At 36.9% G+C, this 27,358-nt stretch overlaps 1 protein-coding gene and 1 pseudogene across 10 annotated transcripts in view; both read left to right on the top strand.

The window, feature by feature from the left end:
- Positions 1 to 27,358, top strand: part of ZC3H13 (zinc finger CCCH-type containing 13) — a 137,288-nt gene that overhangs the window by 37,758 nt on the left and 72,172 nt on the right. For 9 of the 10 annotated variants that reach the window (XM_014449515.2, XM_014449510.2, XM_006083588.3 and 6 more), the window contains 3 exons: positions 6,028 to 6,167; positions 7,753 to 7,913; positions 15,646 to 15,843. The exons of the other annotated variant lie outside the window; for it this stretch is intronic. In XM_014449515.2, coding sequence (XP_014305001.1) covers positions 6,028 to 6,167; positions 7,753 to 7,913; positions 15,646 to 15,843 — 499 coding nt within the window. The remainder of the gene's footprint in view (positions 1 to 6,027; positions 6,168 to 7,752; positions 7,914 to 15,645; positions 15,844 to 27,358) is intronic. 10 annotated transcript variants of the gene reach the window in all.
- LOC102427805 lies at positions 2,461 to 5,881 on the top strand (annotated as a pseudogene).

Below are 27,358 nucleotides of genomic sequence, written 5' to 3'. Positions count from 1 at the left end.
CCCAAATTGCCCCCCCCCCCCCCCCCCGCCGGACTGGTCGTCCCACGCAGCCTCCTGTTCAGTCGTTTGATCGTCCCTCATTAACCCCCCTGCCGGCCTGGTCGCCCCACGCAGTCTGCTTGTTCAGTCATTTGGTCGTCCCTCACTAACCCACCTGCCGGCCTGGTCGTAGGCAGACATCTTGTGAGGGTGTGAAGCTTAATTTGCATATTACCTCTTTATTATATAGGATAATATATTAAATGCCTGTCAATAAATGACTGGATGAAGAAGATTTGGTAAATATATACAATGGAATAATATTTGGCTATAAAAAAGAAGGAAATCTTACCATTTGAGACAACATGGATGGACCTAGAAGGTATTATGCTAAGTGAAATAAGTCAGACAGAGAAAGACAAATATATGATTTCATTTTTTGTGGAATCTAAAAAAAAGTAAGCAAAACAGAAACAGACTCATAGATACGGAGAACATACTGATTATTGCTAGATGGGTGAGGCTTTGGGAAACCTGATGAAAAAGGTGAACAGATTAAGTGTAAATTGACAGTTATAAAATAGCCCTTGGAATGTAATGTCAATAGGGAACAATAGTCAGTAATATTGTAATAATTACGTATGGTGCCAGGTTGCTACTACTAGGCTTATCAGGTTATCTCTTTGTATGTCTAGAAATGTCTAATCACTATGGTGTACACATGAAAAAGAATAAAATCAAATTGCCCAGAAATAAAAGACAAAAAGAAGTACTTAAATATATATAGTCTTTAATTCTTATACTTTTTATATATCTACTAGAGGCCCAGTGCAGAATTCGTGCACTTGTGGGATCTGGCCACCAGCCCGATCGGAGGCAGCCTCAGGGAGGGGACATGGGAGGTTGGCCGGCCGGCTTCACCCCCGATTTTGGTTAGGGGGGGTCGATCAGGGTAGGAGGGGGGCAATTTGGGCAGGCCAGCCACAGGAAGAGGCCGCAGGAGGTTAGGGGGGCCGATCGGGGCCCCGATTGGGCTTGGCCAACACAGTGCATGTCATAGCAACTGGTCATTTCGGTCATTCCGATCACTTGGCTTTTATATATATAGATAGATTTTTATATATCTACTAGAGACCTGGCGCACGAATTTGTGCACGGGTGGGGTCCGGCCACCCGCCCTAATGGGGGCCGATCAGGGACAGGGCTGGTGGTGGGGAGGGGACACAGGATGTTGGGGAGGCGATCAGGGCCCCAATCGGGCAGGGTGGCCACTGCAGTGTATGTCATAGCAACCGGTCTTTCTGGGTCGTTCCGGTCACTTGGCTTTTATATATATATAGATAGATGATTATTTGTATACAATTACTAAAAGTAAAATTGTTAAAAGTTCAGAATGTTCTTAAAGCTTTACCCATATTGCTAAATTATTTTCCAGGATAGATGTACTAGTTAATATTGCTGTCACTGGAGAATGAACATTTTCTTTATATGTACCTTTACCAATACCTAATATTATAATTAGAAATAAAAGCTCTTTAATACATGAAAATAGCATATTTATATATCATTTACATTTCTTTCTTTTTGTAAATTGCCTGTTTATGTCCTTTGCCCATTCTTTTTTTAATTGCTAACAATTATTTGTATATAAAGAAAGTCAACCTTTTCTTATGTCTTACATGTGTTTTTGTTATATATTTTTAAAAATTGCCTTCTTAAATATGCCATTTTAATTATATTTAATATTTTTCTGATGACAGAATCTTCTATATGAGTTAATTGAAACTAATAAACTATAATATATGAGCCATTTTCTACTTTATTAAATGGCTTCAGACTAATTTTTTAGTTTCGTCCTAAGTTTTAACTTTTGTTGCTTTTTTGGTCAGGAGTCTGTTACTTGCAGTCACTATCAATGGGAGGGAGTGTTTGGGGGTTGATGATAGGATTGAACAAAAAAGAAAAAAGAGAACTCATGGACATGTACAACAAACAGTGTGGTGATTGTGCGGGGGTGGTGGAGCTGGAAGAGGGCATAGAGGGGATAAATGGTGATGGGAAAATAAGTTTTTAAAGTAAAAAAATAAATAACATTCCTACTTTGTAGCCCATTTCTTATGGACCAGGAAGGCATCTTTCTTTTGATTATAAAAATATACATAAAATAAGAATAGTTTCTGATTAAAGACTCAACTTCCTTTAGGCAAATTATGTTAGCTGTAGTACATACATTGTCTTTGACATGTGTTTTAACTGTTCAGGCCTACTTCCTTGGTTGGGTGGTTGGGGAATGAAGTCTGAAAGCCAACTTCTCAGTTCTTACATGTATTCTGTATTGGTGATATTTCCACACAGCAGCTTTTTGACGGGCACAGTATTATTGACAATACTCTTTGTTTTACCCTTAGTATTTGGTTATGGAATTTCATCTGTCTATTAATAACTTAAGAATACAATCAGAAGGACCTCGGTGGCTGCAGCACGGGTCCTGTCAGTTCAGCCGGGGTTAGGGCGATCGCAGCGCGGGGCTGGGCTCCGGGTCTGCTCAGCGGGCAGCGGGAAGGAAGGCACGCGGTGGAGGGCGCTCGTCCGGACCCCGGCAGCGGCAGCGCGGCCATGAACCTGGAGCGGCTGCGGAAGCGCGTCCGGCAGTACCTGGACCAGCAACAGTATCAAAGTGCTCTATTTTGGGCCGATAAAGTAGCTTCACTCTCTCATGAGGAACCCCAGGACATTTATTGGTTGGCTCAGTGTCCTTACCTGACAGCACAATATCATAGAGCAGCGCATGCACTTCGGTCACGAAAACTAGATAAATTGTATGAATCTTGCCGCTACCTTGCAGCTAGATGTCATTAGCTGCGAAAGAGCATCAGCAGGCTCTCGATATTCTTGATATGGAGGAGCCTATCAACAAACGATTATTTGAGAAGTTTTTAAAGGATGACAGTGGCTTGAAAGACACCCCCAATGACTGGGAAATGTCACAGTCCTCAATAAAGAGTTCTATTTGTCTTTTACGAGGGAAAATCTATGACGCTCTAGATAACCGAACCCTAGCTACCTATAGCTATAAAGAAGCTTTGAAGCTCGATGTCTATTGTTTTGAAGCATTTGATCTTTTGACATCACACCACATGTTGACAGCCCAAGAAGAAAAAGAACTTCTTGAATCACTACCTCTTAATAAGCTCTGTACTGAAGAACAGGAATTGCTACGTTTTCTACTTGAGAACAAATTTAAAAAGTATAATGAACCGAGTGAAACTATCATCCCCGAGTCTGTAGATGGTTTGCAAGAGAATCTGGATGTGGTAGTATATTTAGCTAAAAGACATTATTATAACTGTGATTTTAAAATGTGCTACAAGCTTCTGTAGTAATGGAAAAAGATCCTTTCCATGCAAATTGTTTACCTGTACATATAGGGACACTTGTGGAGCTGAATAAAGCAAATGAACTTTTCTATCTTTCTCATAAATTGGTGGATTTATATCCTAGCAACCCTGTTTCTTGGTTTGCAATGGGATGCTATTATTTCATGGTTGATCATAAGAATGAACATGCCAGAAGATATCTCAGTAAAGCTACGACACTTGAGAAGACCTATGGGCCTGCGTGGATAGCATATGGACATTCATTTGCAGTTGAGAGTGAACATGATCAAGCAATGGCTGCTTACTTCACAGCAGCACAGCTGATGAAAGGGTGTCATTTGCCAATGCTCTATATTGGATTAGAATATGGATTAACCAGTAACTCAAAATTGGCTGAAAGATTCTTTGGCCAGGCTCTAAGCATTGCACCAGAAGATCCTTTTGTTATGCATGAAGTTGGCGTGGTTGCATTTCAAAATGGAGAATGGAAAACAGCAGAAAAATGGTTTCTTGATGCTTTGGAAAAAATTAAAGCAATTGGGAATGAGGTAACTGTTGACAAATGGGAACCTTTGTTGAACAACTTGGGGCATGTCTGCAGAAAACTTAAAAAGTATGCTGAGGCACTGGATTATCACTGTCAGGCATTGGTGTTAATTCCGCAAAATGCATCCACCTATTCTGCCATAGGGTATATCCATAGTCTGATGGGCAACTTTGAAAATGCTGTGGACTATTTCCATACAGCCCTTGGACTTAGGCGAGATGATACATTTTCTGTTACAATGCTTGGTCATTGCATTGAAATGTACATTGGTGATTCTGAAGCTTATATTGGAGCAGACATTAAAGACAAATTAAAATGTTATGACTTTGATGTGCATACAATAAAGACACTAAAAAACATTATTTCACCTCCGTGGGATTTCAGGGAATTTGAAGTAGAAAAACAGACTATAGAAGAAACAGGGCTTACACCACTGGAAACCTCAAGGAAAACTCCAGATTCCAGACCTTCTTTGGAAGAAACCTTTGAAATTGAAATGAATGAAAGTGACATGATGCTAGAGACATCTATGTCAGACCACAGTACGTGATTCCAAATGGGTCCTGATTTTGTTCTGTCCTAGCATAGAGTAGGTCAGTCAGTGTTCTTCACATCCGTGTCATGTCTTAAGAATTTCCCATTTCTTAACATGAATCCAGACCATATTTCTACATTTAGGAACGGAGACCAGCCTTAAGAGACTGCATAGCACACCTTTGCAGCAGATATTTTCTGATCCTACAGAATAGTTATACATAGTGGAATAAAGAAGGTAAAGCATCTAAAAAAAAAAAAAAGAATACAATCAAACCATATCTTTCAGCCCTATTATTTACTGATCTATGTCAATGGGATATAAAATAGTAACTAGATAGAACCATTTTTAATTTAATACACCATCTCTAATTATTTTACCTAGTAAATTTTATATGCCTCTTAATGATTGCTTTGTGACTGACAAACATGCTTTAGTCTAGTTTATATATTTACTGAGAAGTTGTCATATTCCAATATAACATGAATAATTAAGTTTAATCACACAGATAACAGATATAAAAGCTACCCTCAGTCCCCATGCATGAGTGGATAGGTGACATTCTAATGTATTTTATCTGTACATGACAATGATGTCCATTTTCTTGTGCTTTAAGCAATCAAGTAGAACTAGTTTATCTTTGTTTTTTAGTTCATTTTATTTCTTTACTCCAGGTTAAGAAATGGTGACCTTAAGTGCTGACAGTATAGTTTGAGAAGGTACCTTAGTTTGTAATCCATCAAGCCTAATTAGTCATGTGTTAGGTTAGAAGTCAGTAAAATTCCCATCTCCAGGCTTCTTGGCATTTGTAGCAAATGAGAATGAGATGTTGGGTGGCAGTGCCAATAGCCTTTGAAAACATGTATGTATTATAATGAAATAGCTCTGCACACCACTCTTACTTTTCTTTTCCTTAACCAAGTTTCTTCCTCGCCACCACCCTCCATTGGAAGAGATGAATAGAAATAGAGACATAGTATCAGATCCACTGAGGAGATGTACAGTTCTAATCTAAGGAACTAGTTCAAATCACTTTTAATGAAAATATTATAGATCCTTCAGAAATTAGCTCATGTACACATTAGTATTAAAAATAGTTAACTGTATTTAGTTATAAATCAATTGTGCCACTGATAAAAAACAACAACAAAAAACTATGGAAGCAGTGTTGCCCACCTAATGTAACCTTTTTATAGTACTAATGTGTCTAAGAAAATTAAGGAGGTAATGATTCATTTTATATGCAGCATGTAATATTGAAGGCTTTGGTATGTTTAATGCTTGGAATTTATAATTGAGTGCTTTATTTTATCTTTTAAAAATCCCATCTCTTAATCAAAACTCCAACTCCCAACAACCCAAAATTACTTCCAGCAAATCCAGGAACCTTAAAAATATTTGGCTTTTCATAAATCAGGCATATTGATTTTAATCCTTTATAGAAACGTGTATATTTCTTTTATCTTTTAGAAGTATGTTAATCTAATAAAGGCTCTACTATTTTGTATAAAAATTATTTGAAAAGATTCTCTAGTTTTTTATAGAGATTATTATAGTTTCTGAAAAGTAATGAGATTTTTTGTTTAAAGATTCTGACAATGGAGATATTAATTATGATTACGTTCATGAGTTGTCATTGGAAATGAAGCGTCAGAAGATACAGAGGGAATTAATGAAGCTAGAGCAAGAAAACATGGAGAAGAGAGAAGAAATTATTATTAAAAAGGAGGTATGCTATTTATTGAAATATATGTTAGTCGATTAACATCAACATGGATATTGATCAGAGAACTCATTAGCTCTTGGCACATCTTAAATTGTATGGGGCTATTGATACACATATTGGTCAACTTGCTCTATATCAGTCACTTCATATGTGTTAATCATTTAATCTTCACATCACTCTATTAGATAAATAGATAATAAACAGGTGAACAAAACTGAAGTTCTGTTGCCCAGAGTCACCAGCTAATATAAAATGGGATTTGAATATATATATGTCTGTTGTTTAGGCCCATGCTATCCTATATAATAAAGAGCTAATATACAAATGGTCCTCGCGCCCTCACGCCAGGGCCAGGGGACCCGAGGTAGTACCAGGGGACCTGAGGCTGCGCCCCCTGCCCTGTGGGGCTTGACGGGGGTGGGGCCAGCCGGGTCTGGGACTCGCGTGATTTCGAGGCCCACGCGGGTGGGCAGGGACTTGACTCTGTGTCCTGGGGTCAGAGGGAGATTTTCATATACATTTTACTAATTTTCTTTTATTTCTGACACTTCTATTATAGAGAAAGGGCAAATAGCAATATTAAAATATTTCCTCTAATTCATTGGTTCTCAACCTTCCTAATGCCGCGACCCTTTAATACAGTTCCTCATGTTGTGGTGACCCCCAACCATAAAATTATTTTCGTTGCTACTTCATAACTGTAATTTTGCTACTGTTATGAATCGTAATGTAAATATCTGATATGCAGGATGTATTATCATTGTTACAAATTGAACATAAAGCATAGTGATTAATCACAAAAACAATATGTAATTATATATGTGTTTTCCGATGGTCTTAGGCGACCCCTGTGAAAGGGTCGTTCGACCCCCAAAGGGGTCGCGACCCACAGGTTGAGAACCGCTGCCCTAATTAATTCTTTTTTTTTTAATGTACACAAATTTCATGCACCAGGCCACTAGTTTCTAGAATAATTGCTTCATTACTAAAGAGTAGAGACAATTTATTTGAATATAATTTGTGATTTTTTTTAGGAGATTTTGAAATTTCATAACTTCATTTTGTTTTATTGGTATTAATGTTATTTAGGGGAGTTAATTAGCATTTTGTGTTAATATCACATGATCTCACTCATTTGTGGATTATAATGAACAACATAAACCGATGAACAAAAACAGATCTAGAGACAGAGAAACATCGATCAGATGCTCAAACCTCAGAGGGAAGGTAGGGGAGGGTGGGGGTAAGAGGGAGAGATCAACCAAAGGACTTGTATGCATGCATATAAGCATAAGTAATGGACGCAGACAACAGGGGTTGAGGGTGAGGGCAGGACTGGGGGTGTGTGGGGACAATGGGGGGATAAGGACACATTTGTACTACCTTAATCAATAAAGAAAAAAAATGATCTAAAAAAATAAAAATAAAAGCACAGTTTCATGAGTCTGACTACTATCAATACATGGCTATTATAATAACAATATTTCATCTAAATTTTGGCATGGTTTAAAAATCCATGCTTTACTGCCTGATTATTATTACCATGACTGGAGGAGTTTCTGAATTGACTTACTGAATTTTTTGAAAGGTTTCACCAGAAGTGGTTAGATCAAAGTTATCTCCATCACCTTCTCTAAGAAAGTCTAGCAAATCTCCAAAGCGAAAATCAAGCCCTAAGTCGTCATCTTCAACTAGCAAGAAGGACAGGAAGACAACTGCAGTTTCCTCTCCCTTGTTGGACCAACAAAGGTTAGTAGGGTGATAAATAGTGCTGGAAAGAAATAGCTTTTTCTGAAATTATACTCTAAGGAATTAGTAGATTACAGAAGGGTACTTTTACAAAAGTTCAGTATTTAATGTAAGCTTTTTTCTTTTAAACAAGTGTAAAATGTTTCAATTCAAAAAAGTTAATAGAGAACAATAAAACAAATGTCTGTCACATCTACATATGCTTCAGAACTTTTAATTTTTAAGAAATGAAATATAACAGACACATTTCCTGTTTTTCCTCTCTTGAATTTTGTTTTTATGATACTTGTGTATGTCTTTGTACTTTTATAGTATGTATTATTTTGCAATATATAGTATTTTCATCAGTTTAATGTTAATACAGATACATAACTTTTTCACTTAACATTTTTTTTACATTTATATGTATTGACATATGTAGCTTTAGGTTTTTTTAGTATTTATACTATATATTAATCTACCTTGTTGAACATTTAAGTTGTTTCTAGTTTTTAGCTATTAGAAATGATACATAATGAACTTAATTTTTGTCTTCTTGGGTACATGATCAAGAGATTAAATTCTTTACAGTATATATGTAGCAGGAATTATTAGTTTTATTGTAGTAGCCAGTTGAAGAAATAAAAAGAGAAATGATTGAATATTATTACATTTCAGGACTGAGAATAAGGCATAAGACATGCTGTACTATTTAAATTTTAATTAAAGTACATACACTGATTTTGTTTAAGGAAAACACTAAATAAAAATCTCTTCCCAACTTTTGACCAGTTGGAAACCCTCTCTATCTGAACCCATAATGAAACTCATATTTTACTCCTTCCTTTTAGTTTCTAGAGGCTCTAACCCTATTTTAGATTCTAGTTACTTTTTGCCTAGATTATTATATCATCTTTCTAATTATATCAACTTTATCTAGTATCTATTCTCCCCACACATATAAAGAATCACATACCCCAACCCATTTATTTTACAAATGTTGTAAGAGAAATCTTGAGAACAATTCCAATTAGTTTATTATACCATTGAAAAACTCAGTGGTTTCCATTCTCTTTAGTGAAATTCAGGTTTTTTAAAATAACATTTTACTTTGATATTTCAGTATTGCCATATTTTTATCCAAACATCTATCTACAGTCTTCCATCTTTAATCCTTCGATGTCTAACCCAATTTTTATCTTTCTGCTAAGTTTTCCCATTTTTCCTTACTGAACATAATTTGTATTCCCTTTGTGTTTATTAAATTTTACTTATATCCCCCTCTTAATATTAATTATTGTTTGTATTATATTGTAGCTGTGGCATACATGTTTTACAACTTCTATTAAATTTAAGCGCCTTGTAGATTGGGATTTTTTTAAAAATATATTTTTATTGATTTTGGAGAGAGAGAGAGGGAGAGGGAGAAACATCAGTGTGAAAGAGAAACACTGATTGGCTGCCTCCTGTATGCCCCCTACTGGAGACCGAGCCTGCAACTCAGGCATGTGCCCTGACCTCCAGGTTCATGGTCAGTGCTCAACCACTGAGCCACACTGGCCAGGCTAGATTGGGATCTTGATGGTTCATTGTTCTAGCTTCTCAAAGCACCTAGTTTGCATAGAGTTTTGCATTTTAATAAGGCACTTTGTAGAGTTGACTTGATCCTTTCCTTTGCTCCTGGGATTGAGTAAATATGGCAAGGGATATGGGAGAGGTTAAACATAGAGTGATGTGATTTACTCCTACTTGCTGTATATCCACTTGGCTAACCAATTATTAACTTTTTCTCAATTCCATTCATTTCCTCCCCCCCCCCCCAAAAAAAAACAGCATACCAGAAATATTCTTTTTTTTTCTTTTTATAAAATCTTTGATGCGAGAAAATAGAATCTTTGAAATTTAATCTATTCATAGAAATCATAACTATTTAGATGAGCGGTTAGTTTTATCCTATTCTTTTTCATGTAGTCTTCTCTTACTGCTTTTTAGTAGGTCACTTATCTTGTGATGAGTATTTAGTATGAATAATTACTTATTGATTTAACTATGATATTTCCTGTATTCTACAATGGTATTGACTCTAAGATGCACCATTAATTTAATAATAGAAGCAGAAGGATCTGGAAAGCAGTACATTATAGGTTCAAAGAAAACATTGCATTGCACATACCATTTCTTTAGCTATGCAGTTTACCTTACCTAGAGTGTGTCAGCTCAACTTTCAGTTTCATTTCTTGATCATACTATAAACTGTTTGAAGACTTACTAAGCATCAAGTAAGGATTAGAATTTCAGTTAAAAATTCAGTGGAATGTTGCAACCAATGCCAATAAGTCAACTGAGGTGACAATCTGGTAAACAAACTCCTGGGTCTTAGTTTTACATGGTTATCAAATTGGGGAGGCAGAGATCATTACAAATTAAAACTGACCATTCTCCCCGAGAGCTTGCAGTTTTCTTTCTTTTTTTTTTTAATTTTTATTGATTTTTTACAGAGAGGAAGGGAGAGGGATAGAGAGTTAGAAACATCGATGAGAGAGAAACATCGATCAGCTGCCTCCTGCACACCCTCCTACTGGGGATGTGCCCGCAACCAAGGTACATGCCCTTGACTAGAATCGAACCTGGGACCTTTCAGTCTGCAGGCCGACGCTCTATCCACTGAGCCAAACCAGTCAGGGCTGGCAGTTTTCTTTTACTTACTTTTTTTTTTTTTTTAATATGTTTTATTGATTTTTTACAGAGAGGAAGGGAGAGGGATAGAGAGTTGGAAACATTGGTGAGAGAAACATCGATCAGCTGCCTCCTGCACACCCCCTACTAGGGATGTGCCTGCAACCAAGGTACATGCCCTTGACGGGAATCGAACCCGGGACCCTTCAGTCCAAAGGCCGACACTCTATCCACTGAGCCAAACCGGTTAGGGCTTCTTTACTTTCATTGTGAGATATAGCCTGATAGTAAACTTCATGTTGATATGTGAGATATAGAGTGGCTTAGAATCAGCAAATGCATTATCTGTTTTTGCCATCTATATCAAGCATGTCAAACTCACAGCCCGTGGGCCACATGTGGCTCACAATGAATATTTTTGTGGCCCAGCCATAATAATGGTATGTAAGAAATGTTTTAATAAAAATTTAATAACTTAATTTTTACAATATCCTGTTATACATAATTATTAATAACGAACTATAACGTTCGCTAATGACTGATTATTTTTTTAAAATATATTTTATTGATTTTTTACAGAGAGGAAGGGAGAGAGATAGTTAGAAACATCGATGAGAGAGAAACACTGATCAGCTGCCTCCTGCACACCTCCTACTGGGAATGTGCCCACAACCAAGGTACATGCCCTTGACCGGAATCAAACCTGGGACCTTTTAGTCCACAGGCCGATGCTCTATCCACTGAGCCAAACCGGTTAGGGCTAATGACTGATTACTATAATCATGTTGGATTTCCCTTACATGGAGGCCTACCATTTCTCTCCACTAACATAGCAGCAAATATTTTAGCAGCCGATTGCCACGTCATTAATCTTGGACTGACATTTGGTGTGCGCAACAGAAAATATTTCACTTTCAGAGAACAAAAAAAAATAGGTTTATTTCCGTTACGCTTATTAATTTGTGCAGTTAGTTATTCAGTGTCTGGTAAGTTAATGTTCAAGAAAATTATTAATTTTTATTAAAATGTTCTATTATTTTATGTTAATGATTACTCATTTATTTCAGCCCTTTGTATTCACCATATCTCTATTGAAAAAACCTATTCTTTCTGTGAAAATTGAAGCTTTGGGTTTTTTGCGGCTCACATAAACTTAAACCTTGTTTATTTGGCCTGTGCTAGCCTTTGAGTTTGACATGCTTGATCTACATTTTTTCTTAGTTTTTATTAAGTAATTCCTTTTATAGCTCTTTGTACAAAGATATATGAAGTATGTCAAATGCTCTTTAAAAGAAGTAGTTTTGGAAAGAGAGAGAGAGAAAAAGGATCTAAAAATGATAGAAGTATTTAATTGAGCTGTATGCCACAAATAGGAAGTGGGCTCTGTGCCACTAAAGAATAATCAATTGACTTTAAAAATGTTGAAAGATCTTCTTTACTTCAAAACATTCAAAACCAATTTAGCCCATTCAATTGGAAGGCACTTGAAAACCCTATACCTATAACATAAGCATATTTTCCAACCACATACACTTTTTATAGTAATGTGAAGAAATTCTGTACTTTAGTGAGTATATTGGCATAATCCTGGTTGCTTTAATAGGTGTGTGTTTGTTTGTTTGTTTGTGTGTGTGTTTTGTTACTAATCCTCACCCGAGGATATTTTGATTTTTTTGTCCTTTTTTTTTAGAGAGAGAGTAGAAGGAAGAGAAGAGGAGGGGTAGGGAGAGAGAAACATCTGTGTGAGACACATAGGTTGGTTGCCTCCTGTACACACCCCAATTGGGGCTCGGGATCGGACCTGCAACCCAGTTATGTGCCCTTGACCAGGAATCAAACCTGAGACCCTTCGGTGCACAAGCCAATGTTCTAACCACCGACAAACACCAGCCAGGGCCTAGTTGTTATAATAATTTAATCTCAAAATGTGAGTTTAACACACAGAAGTTTATTTCTCACTCAAGTGAAGTAAAAGTGGGTATTTCTGATTAACAGGTGGCTCTCCTATGCATGGAGATTCAGTAACCTAGGCTCTTTCTGATTGTGACTCCACTTTGTTAGCTTTTTGAGGACACCAAAAAATGGAATGTGTAAAGAAAAAATTAATTGGATTATTACATTTATTTAACTATATAGTTTCCTACTGACTGGAGCATGAGATTCTTCCATTAGTTAGGCCAGGAAATAGTATACATCACTTCCGCTTACATTCTTTTGGCCAGAAGTTGGTCATATGGCCATACCTGATTTCAAAAAAGTCTGTACAGTGTGATTAAACATTGTGCCCAGGACGGAAGTTTAGTAATGTTAAAATACAGTTTGTGATAAGAATTCCTGTATTTTATCTTCAAAATACTTTTTTTTTTAATGTATTTTATTGATTTTTTACAGAGAGGAAGGGAGAGGAATAGAGAGCTAGAAATATCAATGAGAGAGAAACATCGATCAGCCGCCTCCTGCACACTCCCCACTGGGGATGTGCCTGCAACCAAGGTACATGCCCTTGACCGGAATCGAACCCAGGACCCTTGAGTCCGCAGGCCGATGCTCTATCCACTGAGCCAAACTGGTTCGGGCTACTTTTTGTTTTTTAAAAGGGGAAATATTTAGAAATGCAGACATTTATCACTGATCTGTTAAATACATAAAATATTTTAGTCACCTGGTTCTTGGCAGAAGACAAATTTGAAAAAGAGATTTGGTTATTTCTGACTTGCTAGGTGGTTAGCCCTATCTATGATAATAAGAATTAGGGATAAAGGAGTAAGAGAACTAAATTTTCTGAATGGTCACCATAAGTCAATTGCTTTTATAGTGTTATCTTTTTAAAATTTTATCAACATTTTGAGGAAGTTACTGTACATTATCTTTTTATAGCTAAGGAATCTTTGGATTAGAGAACTCAAGGTCACAGGAAGTAAGTTCTAGGATTCAGGCTCAGGTCGTCATTTATAAAAATCATTAGATAGTGAAATGAGTAGCTAGTGAAAACTTGCCAGATGTATGAAAAGAAAAGGCTAATTAAAAACTCAGTACCAGACTGAACACTCGTTACAGTAAATGGGAACAAATTTAAATAATTATTTATAATTTTAGTACAGTTTGAGAGGATATTGCATTGACATGTAAGAGCATTTGATGAAAATATGAACAATCTGAACAAATATATTTTGGAAGAAAAACAATTTTTAAACTGAAAATAGCGCAATCATGAGATTGCCAAGTTTAGAATTAGGAGAATGAGTGTGGCTTAAAAGAAAAATTACCAAATTTGAGAACATATTTAGATTATAGGAAAGCAGAGGAGAGATGGAAATAACAGAAAAATAAGAAATGGAAGAGAGTTCCAGGAGATTATAATAAAAAACCAGAGATACTTGAGTCATATAGCAAACTGATGAAATAAAGTAGAAGAAATTGATTTGAAGACGAGGTTTCAGATGAAAATAGCTCACTGAGTACTGGAAAAAGCTTTTGAAAAAAGAAAATTTATCTTGAGAATTTAAAAAAATATTTTTTGTTTTTAGAGAGAGACATCGATGTGAGAAACATAGATTGGTTGCCTCCCACGTACTCCCCAACCAGGGATTGAACCCGCAACATGGGTATGTGCCCTGACCTGGAATCATACCCACCACCTTTAGGCATATGGGATGTTGCTCCAACCAGCTTAGCCACACCAGCCATGGCATTTTGGGGAAATTTTTAATGTCTAAGGAATAATATATACATCCCAGCAGAAAAACCAAGTAAACTTCATAGAAAAAAAAAAAAAAAAAGCACTCTCTTTGGACTTTTTATCTACATTACTAAACACTAGAAGATATTGTGAAAGTATTTATAAGAGTTCTGAGGGAAAAGAATAGTGACACCAAAATGCTGCATTCAGTCAAATTGTTGTTCAAGTATAACATAAAGACAGATAATTTGGGGTATATAAAGGCTCAAAGTTATACCACTTGGATAAAATTACTTAAAGTGACAAATGAAAGATGATAAACTATATCCCCAAATTAATTCTAGGTAGATTAAATATGAGAGACAAAATTCCAGAATTTTAGAGGACTATCTTTATAATTTAAATGTTGTAGAAAGATTTTTTAAAATAAGACTCAAAGATTTAAATGTTTACTAACAGTGCTTAAGATTTCATTTGTAGTTTATGTAATTCTGTGTTCTTTGTAATGATAAAAACATAGAAGCCATTTAAAAGCTATCAACATGTAATTTTTAAAAGAAGTTATAAAATATATGTATACAAGGAGGTTCTGTACAATCTATAATAATAATTATCTAAATCGCCAAACCGGTTTGGCTCAGTGATAGAGCGTCGGCCTGCGGACTGAAAGGTCCCAGGTTTGATTCCGGTCAAGGGCATGTACCTTGGTTGTGGGCACATCCCCAGTAGGAGGTGTGCAGGAGGCAGCTGGTCGATGTTTCTCTCTCATCGATGTTTCTAATCTCTATCCCTCTCCCTTCCTCTCTGTAAAAAATCAATAAAATATATTTTAAAAAATAATAATAATTATCTAAATCTACATTTTGTTATAGAAAGATACCCATGTTATATTTAGTACAAAAAAAAACTTTTTGTACTAAATATACAAATTTAGTACAAAAAGTAGGGTTGTGTGTGGCAGGGGAGGGAGGTAAAGAGACATGGATTAGTGTGAACATATATCCAAGGTTTTAACAATGATTATCCTTGGGTGATAGAACTATAGGTGATTTTTACTTTCTTCATCTACTTTTCTATATAAGCTTAAAAAAACAACCTCCAGTTCATGCACATTTTATCTTTTCCTGAATCTCTTCCTACTCTACCTCTGTCTTAGACACCTACCCTGTAAATTATTTAATAAGTATTATTAATGATATAAATAACAAGTAAATTATTTCTTTGCTCATTTCTGGGTTTTTTTCTAGATATTGATTACCAGTATAAAAAATATTCAAAGGCAATTTATTGAAAGGAATGCCACCATTTTTAAAATGTGCTTTGTTAAAATGAAAAAAAAATCCGTTAGACCTTCCAAAAGTATTTGGATCTCTAATGATAACTTTGTGTTATCTTCAGGAACTCAAAAACCAACCAAAGTAAAAAGAAAGGACCTCGCACTCCTAGTCCACCCCCTCCTTTACAGGAAGATATTGCTCTGGGAAAAAAATATAAAGAAAAGTATAAAGTAAAAGATAGGATAGAAGAAAAACCAAGAGATGGAAAGGACAGAGGACGGGATTTTGAAAGACAAAGAGAAAAAAGAGACAAGCCCAGGTAAGGAGGATTCTGAATTGTTGACAGTCTTACTTTTTGTAGAATCTAAAATACTTATTCAGGAGCTCTTAGGCATTACTGTAATGGATTTTTTAGTGGTATTAAACTGTTTATGTATACTTAATAATTCCCATATTGAGTTATGGATAATTCAGTAAATATTAACTTAAAATGTTTTTATTGTGATTAAAAAAAACAATTTCCTATCTTCATTTTTAAGTGTACAGTTCAGTAGTGTTAACTATATTCACATTGTCATGAAACACATCTCCAGAACTTTTTCATCTTGCAAATCTGAAACTCTAGACCAGTGGTTCTCAACCTTCTGGCCCTTTAAATACAGTTCCTCATGTTGTGACCCAACCATAATTATTTTCATTGCTACTTCATAACTGTAATGTTGCTACTGTTATGAATCGTAATGTAAATATCTGATATGCAGGATGGTCTTAGGCGACCACTGTGAAAGGGTCGTTCGACCCCCAAGGGGTCGCGACCCACAGGTTGAGAACCGCTACTCTAGACCCATTAAAAAACTCCCTTTCCCTCTCCCCTTGCTCCCAACTTCTCAGCCCCTAGTAACCACTATTCTGCTTCCTATTTCTATTCTGCTTCCTATTTCTATTAATCTAACCGCGTTAGATACTTCATATAAATGGAATAATTTTGTCTTTTTGTGACTGGCTTAGCATAATGTCTTAGGAGTTCATCCATGTTGAAGTGTGTGACAGGATTGCCTTCCTTTTTTAAGCTGAGTGATATTTCATTGTCATATATACCAAATTTGTTTATCCATTCATCTCTCGATGGACATATGGATCGCTTCTGTCTCCCGGCTATTATGAATAGTGCTATTATGAATATGGGTTTAGTATGTTGATCTTCTGGTTCACAAGATTTATGAAATGTTTACAGATTGAATAGGGATGTTTTATCCTTATTAATATTTTAAATTCATTTTCAAATTCTTTCATGAAACTAATATTTCCTCAAGAAAATATATAACTCTAGAGACCTCTTAGTCTCTTTTCTTTTTGAGTTACAGTGTAATAGAAAATGCACAACCCTTCAATTTGCACAAACAGGAACTAGTATCTTGGCTCTGCCAGTTACTTGATGTGAGACCCTGAGTAAGGTATTTGTTTTCTCAGAGCCTCTATTTATTCCACTGTAAAATATGCATGATACTGCCTCATAGGGTTGAGGTGAGAATTAAATGAGATAAAGCTTAAAAATATGAGCAGTGCTCAATAAATATACTCTTTATCTTTGTACTTCAGTAATAATTTACCACATAGTAATATTTAAATATGCCTTTCCATTTGCAGGTTTTCACTTAAACTAATACTTAATCGAATGTTGCCATAAAATTATTTAGTTTTTCTAATTTTTGTTCTCCTTTTTCTAACTGTTACTGATGCAATATTGTTAGATTTAGAATCAGCTTTTAGAACTAAGGATTCATGCCCAAACTTTGCTGCACATTGGAATCACCTGAGTGTCTTTAATATGTATTGATACCTAATTCCAGTCCCCAGGTATTCTGATTTATTTAGTATGGGTTGCTACATCAGTATCCAGATTTTTAAAAGCTCACTAGGATTCCAGTGTTCAGCAAAGGTTGGGAATCATAAATTGTGATTTATTGTCTCATTTAAAGAAGGTCAGAGGGAGGTGGGTCTGAGACTGATACACTATTCCTCAATGTCATGACACTGGATTCCTTGTGCATGCTCACTTTTTAAGCAAAAGCTTAGATATCTCATGGTTAAATATCACTGCTAACGCTGTAGCCTTTACATCCATATTCCAGGCAATAGGAAAAATTAAAGGAAGAAAGCCTTAACCTTCCTAGAAGTCTCACACATTATTTCCTCTTACATCCTATTGGCCAGAATTTAGTCACATGGTTACATCTAGCTATGAGGGCATCTTGGAAATGTAATCCTTTAGCTGGGCATATATCTCAACCAAGTAAAATTGGGGTTACTAAAAAGCAAGGAGAGAATATGTGTTGGGATAGGACATTGCAGTCTCTGCTATACCTGTGAGATGTCATTTCTCCTCATGTTATTAAGTAACAAGATCATTAGAGTAAAACCAGTATTATCTGGCCCTTTATCTGGAAAGCTCTGTGAAATGGTATTTGTAATATTAAGAATAAATGATCTACCTAGTAAGTAGTTACTATAACTTTGTAAGTTCTCCAAAACCCAGTAATTTCCTAAAAATATATTTTGGTGATATGCTTAGTCCTTTCTTTGTCTTCATAAGAGATCTTATCTAACTTATTTAGGTAGATCAAATTTTTTTTCCTGTCCCCTGTGGTGACTTAGAAGAACCAGAATGATTCTCTCAGCTGTTGCTAGGATCTGGCATCATTGTGTTTTACTGGAGCAATAAGAAAGTGGTTAACTGGCACATCCACAATTCCTGAACATAATTTCCTAAAATATACATTGTATTTTATTCAATCCAATAGGTATGTTTTGAAAATGACATGTAAATCAGATATAAATTATCTTAAATGTTCTTGTTGACTTACAGTTTAAGAAGTTTTTATTCTTCTCTGATGGTTCTTGGTGTTCTTATTTTGTTATTGTGACCCAGAAATTTCTGAGAGGTGGTTCTTAACGTATGTCCCTACATAGTTCATCATTGAAATGATAACACATTTTGTATTAGGAGGAATTGAGGTTGATTGTTCATTTTCCAGTTTTTCTTTCTGGCTGTCCAATAATTGCCCGTTAAAATTAATTTAGATGTTATTATATCTAGATGTGTTTTCAAATAAAAGTACAGCAGATTCTCAGCATCATTTTATTATAACATTGATGAGGTGCCATAGGAACTTAGTATTTGTTTATATCATTTAGCCTTGTGGTAGAATTCGTCTTATTATATATACATTGTTTTACCAGGAGCAACAAAGAATGCCTAGGACTCAGATTTTACTTGGTATATAGAAAAGGCTGAACTTGGTTTATTTCTTTTGTCTAAGGAAAGAAACAGCAGAGCTATTGATTTCAGAGAGGAAGGGATAGGGAGATAGATAGAAACGTCAATGTTGAGAGAGAATCATTGATTGGCTGCCTCCTGTATGCCCCACACTGAGGATCAAGCTCACAACCCAGGCATGTGCCATGACCGAACTCCAACCAAAGTAACAAAATAAGTCCATACGGCTTTTATTTTATATGTTTATAAGTTGACACCCAAATACCGAGCCATGCCAGCCAGGCAATTTCCAGGAATTTTTTTTAAAATATATTTTTATTGATTTCAGAGAGGAAGGGAGAGGGAGAAAGAGATAGAAACATCAATGATGAGAGAGTATCATTGATTGGCTGCCTCCTGCACGCCCCCTACTGGGGATGGAGCCTGCAACCCGGACATGTGCCCTTGACCGTAATCGAACCCGGGACCCTTCAGTCCATAGGCTGACGCTCTATCCACTGAGCCAAACCAGCTAGGGCTCCAGGATTTTTTTAAGATCTGTTTAATTTATCTCCATCAATGTGAATAAAGAATTTATTAATTCTAAAACCAAACACTATATTCAGAATCTTTGTCATTTGCTTTCATATTGATGGGATATGTAATTAAATTCCTTTTGAATAAAATTGCCCGTTAAAATTAATTTAGATGTTATTATATCTAGATGTGTTTTCAAATAAAAGTACAGCAGATTCTCAACATCATTTTGTTATAACATTGATGAGTTGCCATAGGAACTTAACTCTTGTTTATATCATTTAGCCCAGTGGTTCCCAAACTTATTTGGCCTACCGCCCCCTTTCCAGAAAAAAATATTACTCAGCGCCCCCTGGAAATTATTTTTTTTTAATTTTAATAGCAATTAAACAGAAAGATATATGTATTAATGTTTCTACCTTTTTCGTAAAATATAGTAAAGAAAGGTGTAAATTAGAAACATTGAAGTTTGAAATTATGAAACTATTTATTGAACTCAGAATAGAAAGGTAATACAAAAAAAGTTAAAACAAATGCACCTGTGGCCATCACCGCCCCCCTGTATCGCTGCAGCGCCCACCAGGGGTTGGTAGCGCCCACTTTGGGAATCACTGATTTAGCCTGTGGTAAAATTCGTCTTGTTTACATTGTTTTACTTAAAGTTAAGGAACCTATCAGTGATGTTAAGTGAGGACTTACTGTATGCTAATTTATCTATTTGTCCAATAGTAATTGAATACCTAATATGTGGTATAGGTTCTGTTCTAAAAGCTGATGATGCAGCAGTGAAATGTCAGAAGCTTTGTTACTTGCTTGTAATAACAGTAATAATGTGTGTGGAAGTAATAACAGTAATAATGTAATACTGTGTGTGTATAAAATAATATATTTTTTAATATGGATTTTTTCCCTTCCTTCCAAGTAAGACTTGCAAGGCCTATTTAATATGGGAGGATTGTTTCAGTGGTTTCCTATTGAGTTACTAGAAAAGTATGCATTCACGTGGGACAAATGATGCAAGAAAACCACATGACTCATTAAGTCCCTGTCTTCTGTGTCTCAGTTCTACACCCTTTTAGATCAGGGGCTGATAACCTGAGATCCATTGGTGGATTTTAGTATTCTGCAAATTTCTTGATATTCAGGTAAAATTTTGCCCCTGTGTTTTGGTGAGGGAGAGTACCCATAAGTTTCCAAGCAAAATTTATGATTTCCCCCTCCAAAAAATTTTTAAGAATTCTTAAACATTCCTTAGGCCTCTGTCTCTGAGCTGCCATCCAGGATTTGAGTATTATCCTCAGAAATCTACATTGGCCACATTAATTTTGTTAAAAATTTATTCTGGCCCTGCTGGGTTCTTCAGTGGTTAGAGCATGTGCCAGGGACCGAAGAGTTGCAAATTCAATTCTACTCAAGGACATGTACCTCCATTGGAGGCTCGATCCCCGGCCCCAGTCAGGCCCATGCCCCCGCTTCCCTCCCCTCCACTCTTTAAAAAAAAAAAATCAATGGAAAAAATATCGAGTGGGGATTAAAAAATAATATTAATAAATAAAAATATAAAAATAAAAAAAGAATATATTCTGTTCCCAGAACGTTTGTTAACTAGAATAACACTGAAATCTGTCGTGTGGTTGCTTTTGAAATGAATAGTGTGGAGGCCACAGTTATTAAACGCCTATTTATTAATGTCTTTCAGTTTGAACAGTAGAATTTACTCAGCTCCGAATTATTTATCTAGTATTGATCAAAACCTGAATGCCACTGGTTTATAAAATAAAAGTCGTATGGACTTACTTTGTTACTCTGCTTTTAGAAAATGTAACAGTTTCCCATAATTTTTAAAAATAAACTTTTAGTAACCTACTCTGAATAGAAAATAGTAAAATCTTGATTATCTAGAACTCACCTGAATCATTTTTTGTGGAGATTATTGTGTGTTTTCTTTCTTTGCTTGTTTTTAATTTAAATTATTTATTTAAGTATTACATATGGGGGTTTTTTCCCCATTGACCTCTCCCCATCCACTCCCACCCACCAGCACAAGCCCTGATCCCCCTGCTGTCTGTGTTCATGCGATATGATTATATGCATGCATACAAGTCCTTTGGTGGTTCTCTTACATCTCCTCCCCACCCCCAGCCTTCCCTATGAGGTTGCACGGACTGTTCGATGCTTCTATGTCTCTGGATCTATTTTTGTTCATCAGTTTTTATTGTTTATATTCCACAAATGAGTGAGATCATGTGATATTTATCTTTCTCCGACTAGCTTATTTCACTTAGCATAATGCTCTCCAGGTCCACCTAGTTGCAAATTGTAAGAGTTCCTTATTTTTTACAGCAGCATAGTATTGCATTGTGTAGATGTACCACAGTTTTTTAACCCACTCATCTGCTGATGGGCACTTAGGCTGTTTCCAAATCTTACCTATTATAAATTGTGCTGCTGTGAACATAGGGGTGCCTGTATCCTTTCTGATTGGTGTTTCTGATTTCTTGGGATATATTCCTAGAAGTGGGATTACTGGGTCAAATAGGAGTTCCATTTTTAATTTTTTGAGGAAACTCCATACTGTTTTCCACAGTGGCTGCACCAGTTTGCATTCCAACACCAATACACGAGAGTTCCTTTTTCTCCACAGCCTTGCCAGCACTTGTCGATTATCGATTTGTTGATGATAGCCATTCTGACAGGTATGAGACGGTACCTCATTGTGGTTTCGATTTGCATCTCTCAGATGATTAGTGACTTTGAGCATGTTTTCATAGGTCTCTTGGCCTTCTGTATGTCATCTTTCAAAAAGTGTCTATTTAGGTCCTTTGCTCATTTTTTGATTGGATTGTTTAGCTTCCTTTTGTTAAGTTGTATGAGTTTTCTATAAATTTTGGAGATTAAACCCTTGTCGGGTATAACGTTGGCAAATATGTTCTCCCATTTAGTGGGCTTTCTTGTTGTTTTGTTGATGGTTTCTTTTGCTGTGTAGAAACTTTTTATCTTGATGTAGTCCCATTTGTTTATATTCTCCTTAGTTTCCATTGTCCTAGGAGCTGTATTGGTAAAGATATTGCTACAACATATGTCTGTTATTTTTCTGCCTATGGAATCTTCTAAGATTTTTATGGTTTCCCATCTTACGTTTAAGTCCTCTATCCATTTTTAGTTTATTTCTGTGTGTGGTGTAAGTTCGTGGTCTAGTTTCATTTTTTTGCATGTCTCTATCCAATTTTCCCAACACCATTTATTAAAGAGACTGTCTTGACTCCATTATATGCTCTTGCCTCCTTTGTCAAATATTAATTGAGCATAGTGGTTTGGGTCGATTTCTGGGTGCTCTGTTGTGTTCCATTGGTCTATATGTCTGTTCTTGTGCCAGTACCAGGCAGTGTTGAGAACAGTGGCTTTGTAATAGAGCTCGATGTCTGGTATTGAGATCCCTCCTACTTTGTTCTTTCTCAGGATTGCTGTGGCTATTCGGGGTCTTTTTTTATTCCAGATGAATTTTTGGAGAGTTTGTTCTAGGTTTGTGAAATATGCCGTTGGTATTTTAATGGGGAGTACATTGAATCTATAGATTGTTTTGGGTAGTATGGACATTTTAATGATGTTGATTCTACCAATCCATGAACACGGTATGTTCTTCCCATTTGTTTATGTCTTCCTCTATCTCTTTTTTCAGCATCCTGTAGTTTTCTGAGTACAAGTCTTTTACCTCTTTAGTTAGGTTTATTCCTCAGTATCTTTTTTTGTTGCAATGGTAAATGGGATTGTTTTTTCAGTTTCTCTTTCTATGAGTTCATTATTGGTGTATAAAAAAGCCATAGATTTCTGGGTGTTAATTTTGTTTCCTGCTACATTACCAAATTCATTTATTGAGTCTGGTAGTTTTTTGATGGTGTCTTTAGGGTTTTCAACGTACAATATCATGTCATCTGCGAATGACAGTTTTACTTCTTCTTTTTCAATTTGGATGCCTGTTATCTCTTCTTGTCTAATCTCTATGGCTAGCACTTCCAGTACTATGTTGAACCGGAGTTGTAAAAGTGGGCATCCCTGTCTTGTTCCTGTTTTTAGAATTTAGTTTTTGCCCATTGAGTATGATTTTAGCTTTGATTTCTCATATAAGGCTTTTATTATGTTGAGTTATGATCCCTCTAGTCCCATTTTGCTGAGAGTTTTTATCAGGAATGGGTGTTGGATTTTGTCAAATGCTTTTTCTGTGTCAATTGATATGATTTTGTGATTTTTGTCTCTCAATTTGTTTCAGTGATGTATAACGTTTATTATTGGTTTGCAGATAGTGTACCAGCCTTGCATCCCTGGAATAAATCCCACTTGGTCATGGTGTGTGATCTTTCTAATATAATGCTGGATCTGATTTGCTAGAATTTTGTTAAGGATTTTAGCATCTGTGTTCATCAGTGATATTGGCCTGTATTTCTCTTTCTTTCAAGTCTCTTTATCTGGTTTGTGGGTTAGGGTAATGCTGGCTTCATAAAAAGAGCTTGGAAGTGTGCCTTTCTCTTGAATTTTTGGAATAGTCTGAGGAGGGTAGGTTTTAGTTCATCTTTGAATGTTTGGTAAAAATCTACTGTGAAGCCCTAACCGGTTTGGCTCAGGGGATGGAGCGTTGGCCTGCGGACTGAAAGGTCCCAGGTTCGATTCCGGTCAAGGGCATGTACCTTGGTTGCAGGCACATCCCCAATAGGAGGTGGGCAGGAGGCAGCTGATCAATGTTTCTCATTGATGTTTCTGCCTCTCTGTAAAGGATCAATGAAATATATTTTTTTTTTAAAAAATCTGTGAAGCCATCCAGAAGAGGGCTTTTGATTTTTGGAAGTTTTTTGATTACTGCTTCAATTTCATTGGTAGTATCAGCCTATTCAGATATTTTTATTCTTCCTGATTGACTTTTGGAAGCTTGTACTTTTCTAGGAATATGTCCTTTTCGTCAAGGTTGTCCAGTTTGTTGGAGTAGAGTTTTTTGTACTATTTTTTTACAGTTCTTTGTATGTCTATGGAGTCGGTTGTTACTTTACCTCTTTCATTTCTCATTTTGTTTATTTGGGTCCTCTCTCTTTGTTTCTTAGTGAGCCTGGTTAGAGGTTCCTCAATCTTATTTATCCTTTCAAAGAACCAGCTCTTGGCTTTATTGATCTTTTATATTGGGGTTTTTTTATTTTCTTTTTGGTCTCTATGTCGTTTACTTCCGCTCTAATCTTTATTATTTCCTATCTTCTGCTTACGCTGGGCTTTTCTTGTGCTCTCTTTCTAATTCTTTAAGTTGTAGCATCTGATAATTTACTAGTAGCCTGGTGCACAAAATTCATGCACATTTAAAGGGAATTAATTAGAGGAACGTAATTTGGACTCACTATCTAATATCAATAGTATGTGAGCGTGAGGCAGTCCATGTTTCTGAAATTCAATGACATGAATTTTAGCTATTACTTTGCCAAATAAATGGAATTTACAGATATCATTTAAAAGAGCATTCAGCTTAATATTAAAAACTCTGGCTACCAAGACAGGTCTGTTTTCAACTTTTTGCCAGCGTTGTAAATTGTTTGCAATATCTGCCCATTTGGGGTTGCATGTCACGGTTACAAATAAATCGGGCTTGCCATACTTCGTTACAATTGCCATAGCATCCTGATATCGCTGATGCATATTTCTGGGACTACCCTCAGAAGATGATGGAAGTATTATCATTTGACCAATCGGCACATTGTCATTTTCAGATCTAGATTTGAGATAATCCATCAAACCACTGTATTTTTCAACTCTCAACTTAGATTGGTTTGTTTTGATGAAATTTATCCGATTGGCCTCCATTTTTTAATACAAATCCACGATAAACTGTTGAGTTAATTTTCCTGCATTTAAAATAGGATTGAACGTGTCCCGCACAGAGAGGTGAAATCCTTAATACTCCATCTGTGTGACTCGTGTCCTTACATTTTGTCTAGTATTATTGTCGATTACACGGTTGTCTCTGAGTCTTAATGCAATATCTGTTCCCCAGCCTTTTTCACCATGTGGAAAAAGAATAGGATATGTCATTGCATCTAATGTAGGAAACGGGATATTGATTTGTTTCATTTTAGTGGCATTTGGATTACTGGGATCTGGTTTACAATGAATGAGCAAGTCCCTTTCAAAAGGAGGTTCTCCATCTTCGTTTCTGAATATGACACCAACCTCGGTTACACGGGGAGAATTATATCTACCCAGGTCACTGTTACGGTCATATTTAATCGCCATTGTTACTTCTGTGGGAGCAATACCTTTCGCTGCTGCTTCAGATTGGGCTTCCTTTTCTACCTCATGTAGCATCTTGTACGATTTTGTTAATTCATCTATTTCATGCATGAGGTTGTTGATGTTGATCATGAGTCTTTCTGAGCAGCCCTGGTTTTCTGGCATTGCTAATCTTTTACTTGTAGCTTCGGCTGTATCCAAAATATAAAGTTGAGCAAACTTCCGAGAAACACCTTCTGAAGGATGTAAAGTTACAGTATGGTGATAAACTTGTCTGTGTATTCTAAAACAGTATGGCCCATATCCTGATGGCAATGCAGTATTTGCACCCATGGAAGCAAAAGCAAAAGAACTATTTATGGAACGAATATTTTCCATGAAATTTTTGCTGTCAGAATCTTTGTTTGTCATTAATCTTTTTAAATATGCCCGGTAATCTGGATAACGTATATCATTTGGACAGACTTTCGCTTTGCTACAACATCGAGTAAATTTCCCATAGGATGGTTTTTCATCAAAGAAATTTAGTGATAGGCAAAATTCACATCGAACAGTCATTCCACCACAACTATGTTCGAGAATTGCATCCTCATGTACTCCATTTTCGCTGAGAAGGCAGTTCCTACCAGTATTGGTAGTACTTGTTGATGACTGTTCTTTCAACATATTCTGTCGTCACCACCGCCTTCTTTCAACTTCAAAGGCATGTTGGTCTTTAGACATTTTCTGTCGATAAACACTGGTGTTTTTCGGCATCAGAGCGACATTTTTCCAGTAGCTGGTGTTCAGATACATCCTGTCACAAGCACCGCCTTCTTTCAAGATCAGAGGCACAGTGCTCTGCAGACATTTTCTGCCGATAACCCCAGCATCTTTCAGCTGCAGAGCTACGTTGTATCAACAGTTGTTCTTTAGACATAGTCCCACATCTCTACTGTCATGGTCGGAGATGCAGGTGAATGAGAGTCCTGGCTGTCAGACCGCTGAGAGCTGTCTGACCAACGGCTGATTCTGGCTGATTCTGTGGGGATGGGACTTCCTCCTCCCTGCTGTCAGTTTCCACAGCTGTGATGAGGAAACTGGGGTGACAGAGGGAGCCACGCCCTTCCAGCCGCCCTCTCTCTCTCTCGCTGTGCTCTATGCCTAGCGGCCTCCTGCTCTGTCAAGTCCTCCAAACCTCCCACTCTCTGCCTGCTCTGCTCTCCGCCGGCAAGGTCCTGGGAGCCCGTGGGTGTGGCTTGGCGCAGCAGGCCTCGCCTCCCAGGCTGGCAATGGTCCTAGGACCCCGGGGCCACGGTCGCCTCCTGGGGCGCTTCACACCTGCGTATGCAAATTAACTGCCATCTTTGTCGGGTTAATTTGCATAGTCATTCTGATTGGCTGTGGGTGTGGCTTGAGCATAGTGGAGGGATGGCTAATTTGCATGTTTCTCTTTTATCATATAGGACTAGAGGCACAGTGCACAAAAATTTGTGCACTCGGGGGGGGTCCCCCAGCCCGGCCTGTGCCCTCTCACAGTCTGGGACCCCTTGGGAGATAACGACCTGCTGGCTTAGGCCTGCTTCCGGGTGGCAGAGGGTAGGCCCAATCCCTAGGTGCAGCCCCTGGTCAGGCTCAGAGCAGGCCGATTGGGGAGTTGGGGCGCCGCCCCCTGTCATGCACAGAGCACGGCGGATTGGGAGGTTGCGATGCCCCCCTCAGTCACGCTCAGGGTAGGGCCTATTGGGGGGTTTGGGCACCGCCCCCTGTCACACTCAAGGCAGGGTCGATGGGGAGGTTG

This window comes from Myotis lucifugus, unplaced genomic scaffold (assembly GCF_000147115.1).
Source record: "Myotis lucifugus unplaced genomic scaffold, Myoluc2.0 scaffold_7, whole genome shotgun sequence".
NCBI classification, from domain to species: Eukaryota; Metazoa; Chordata; class Mammalia; order Chiroptera; family Vespertilionidae; genus Myotis; species Myotis lucifugus.
The sequence above is the reverse complement of the archived record's forward strand: the minus strand, read 5'-3'. Positions and strand labels throughout refer to the sequence as shown.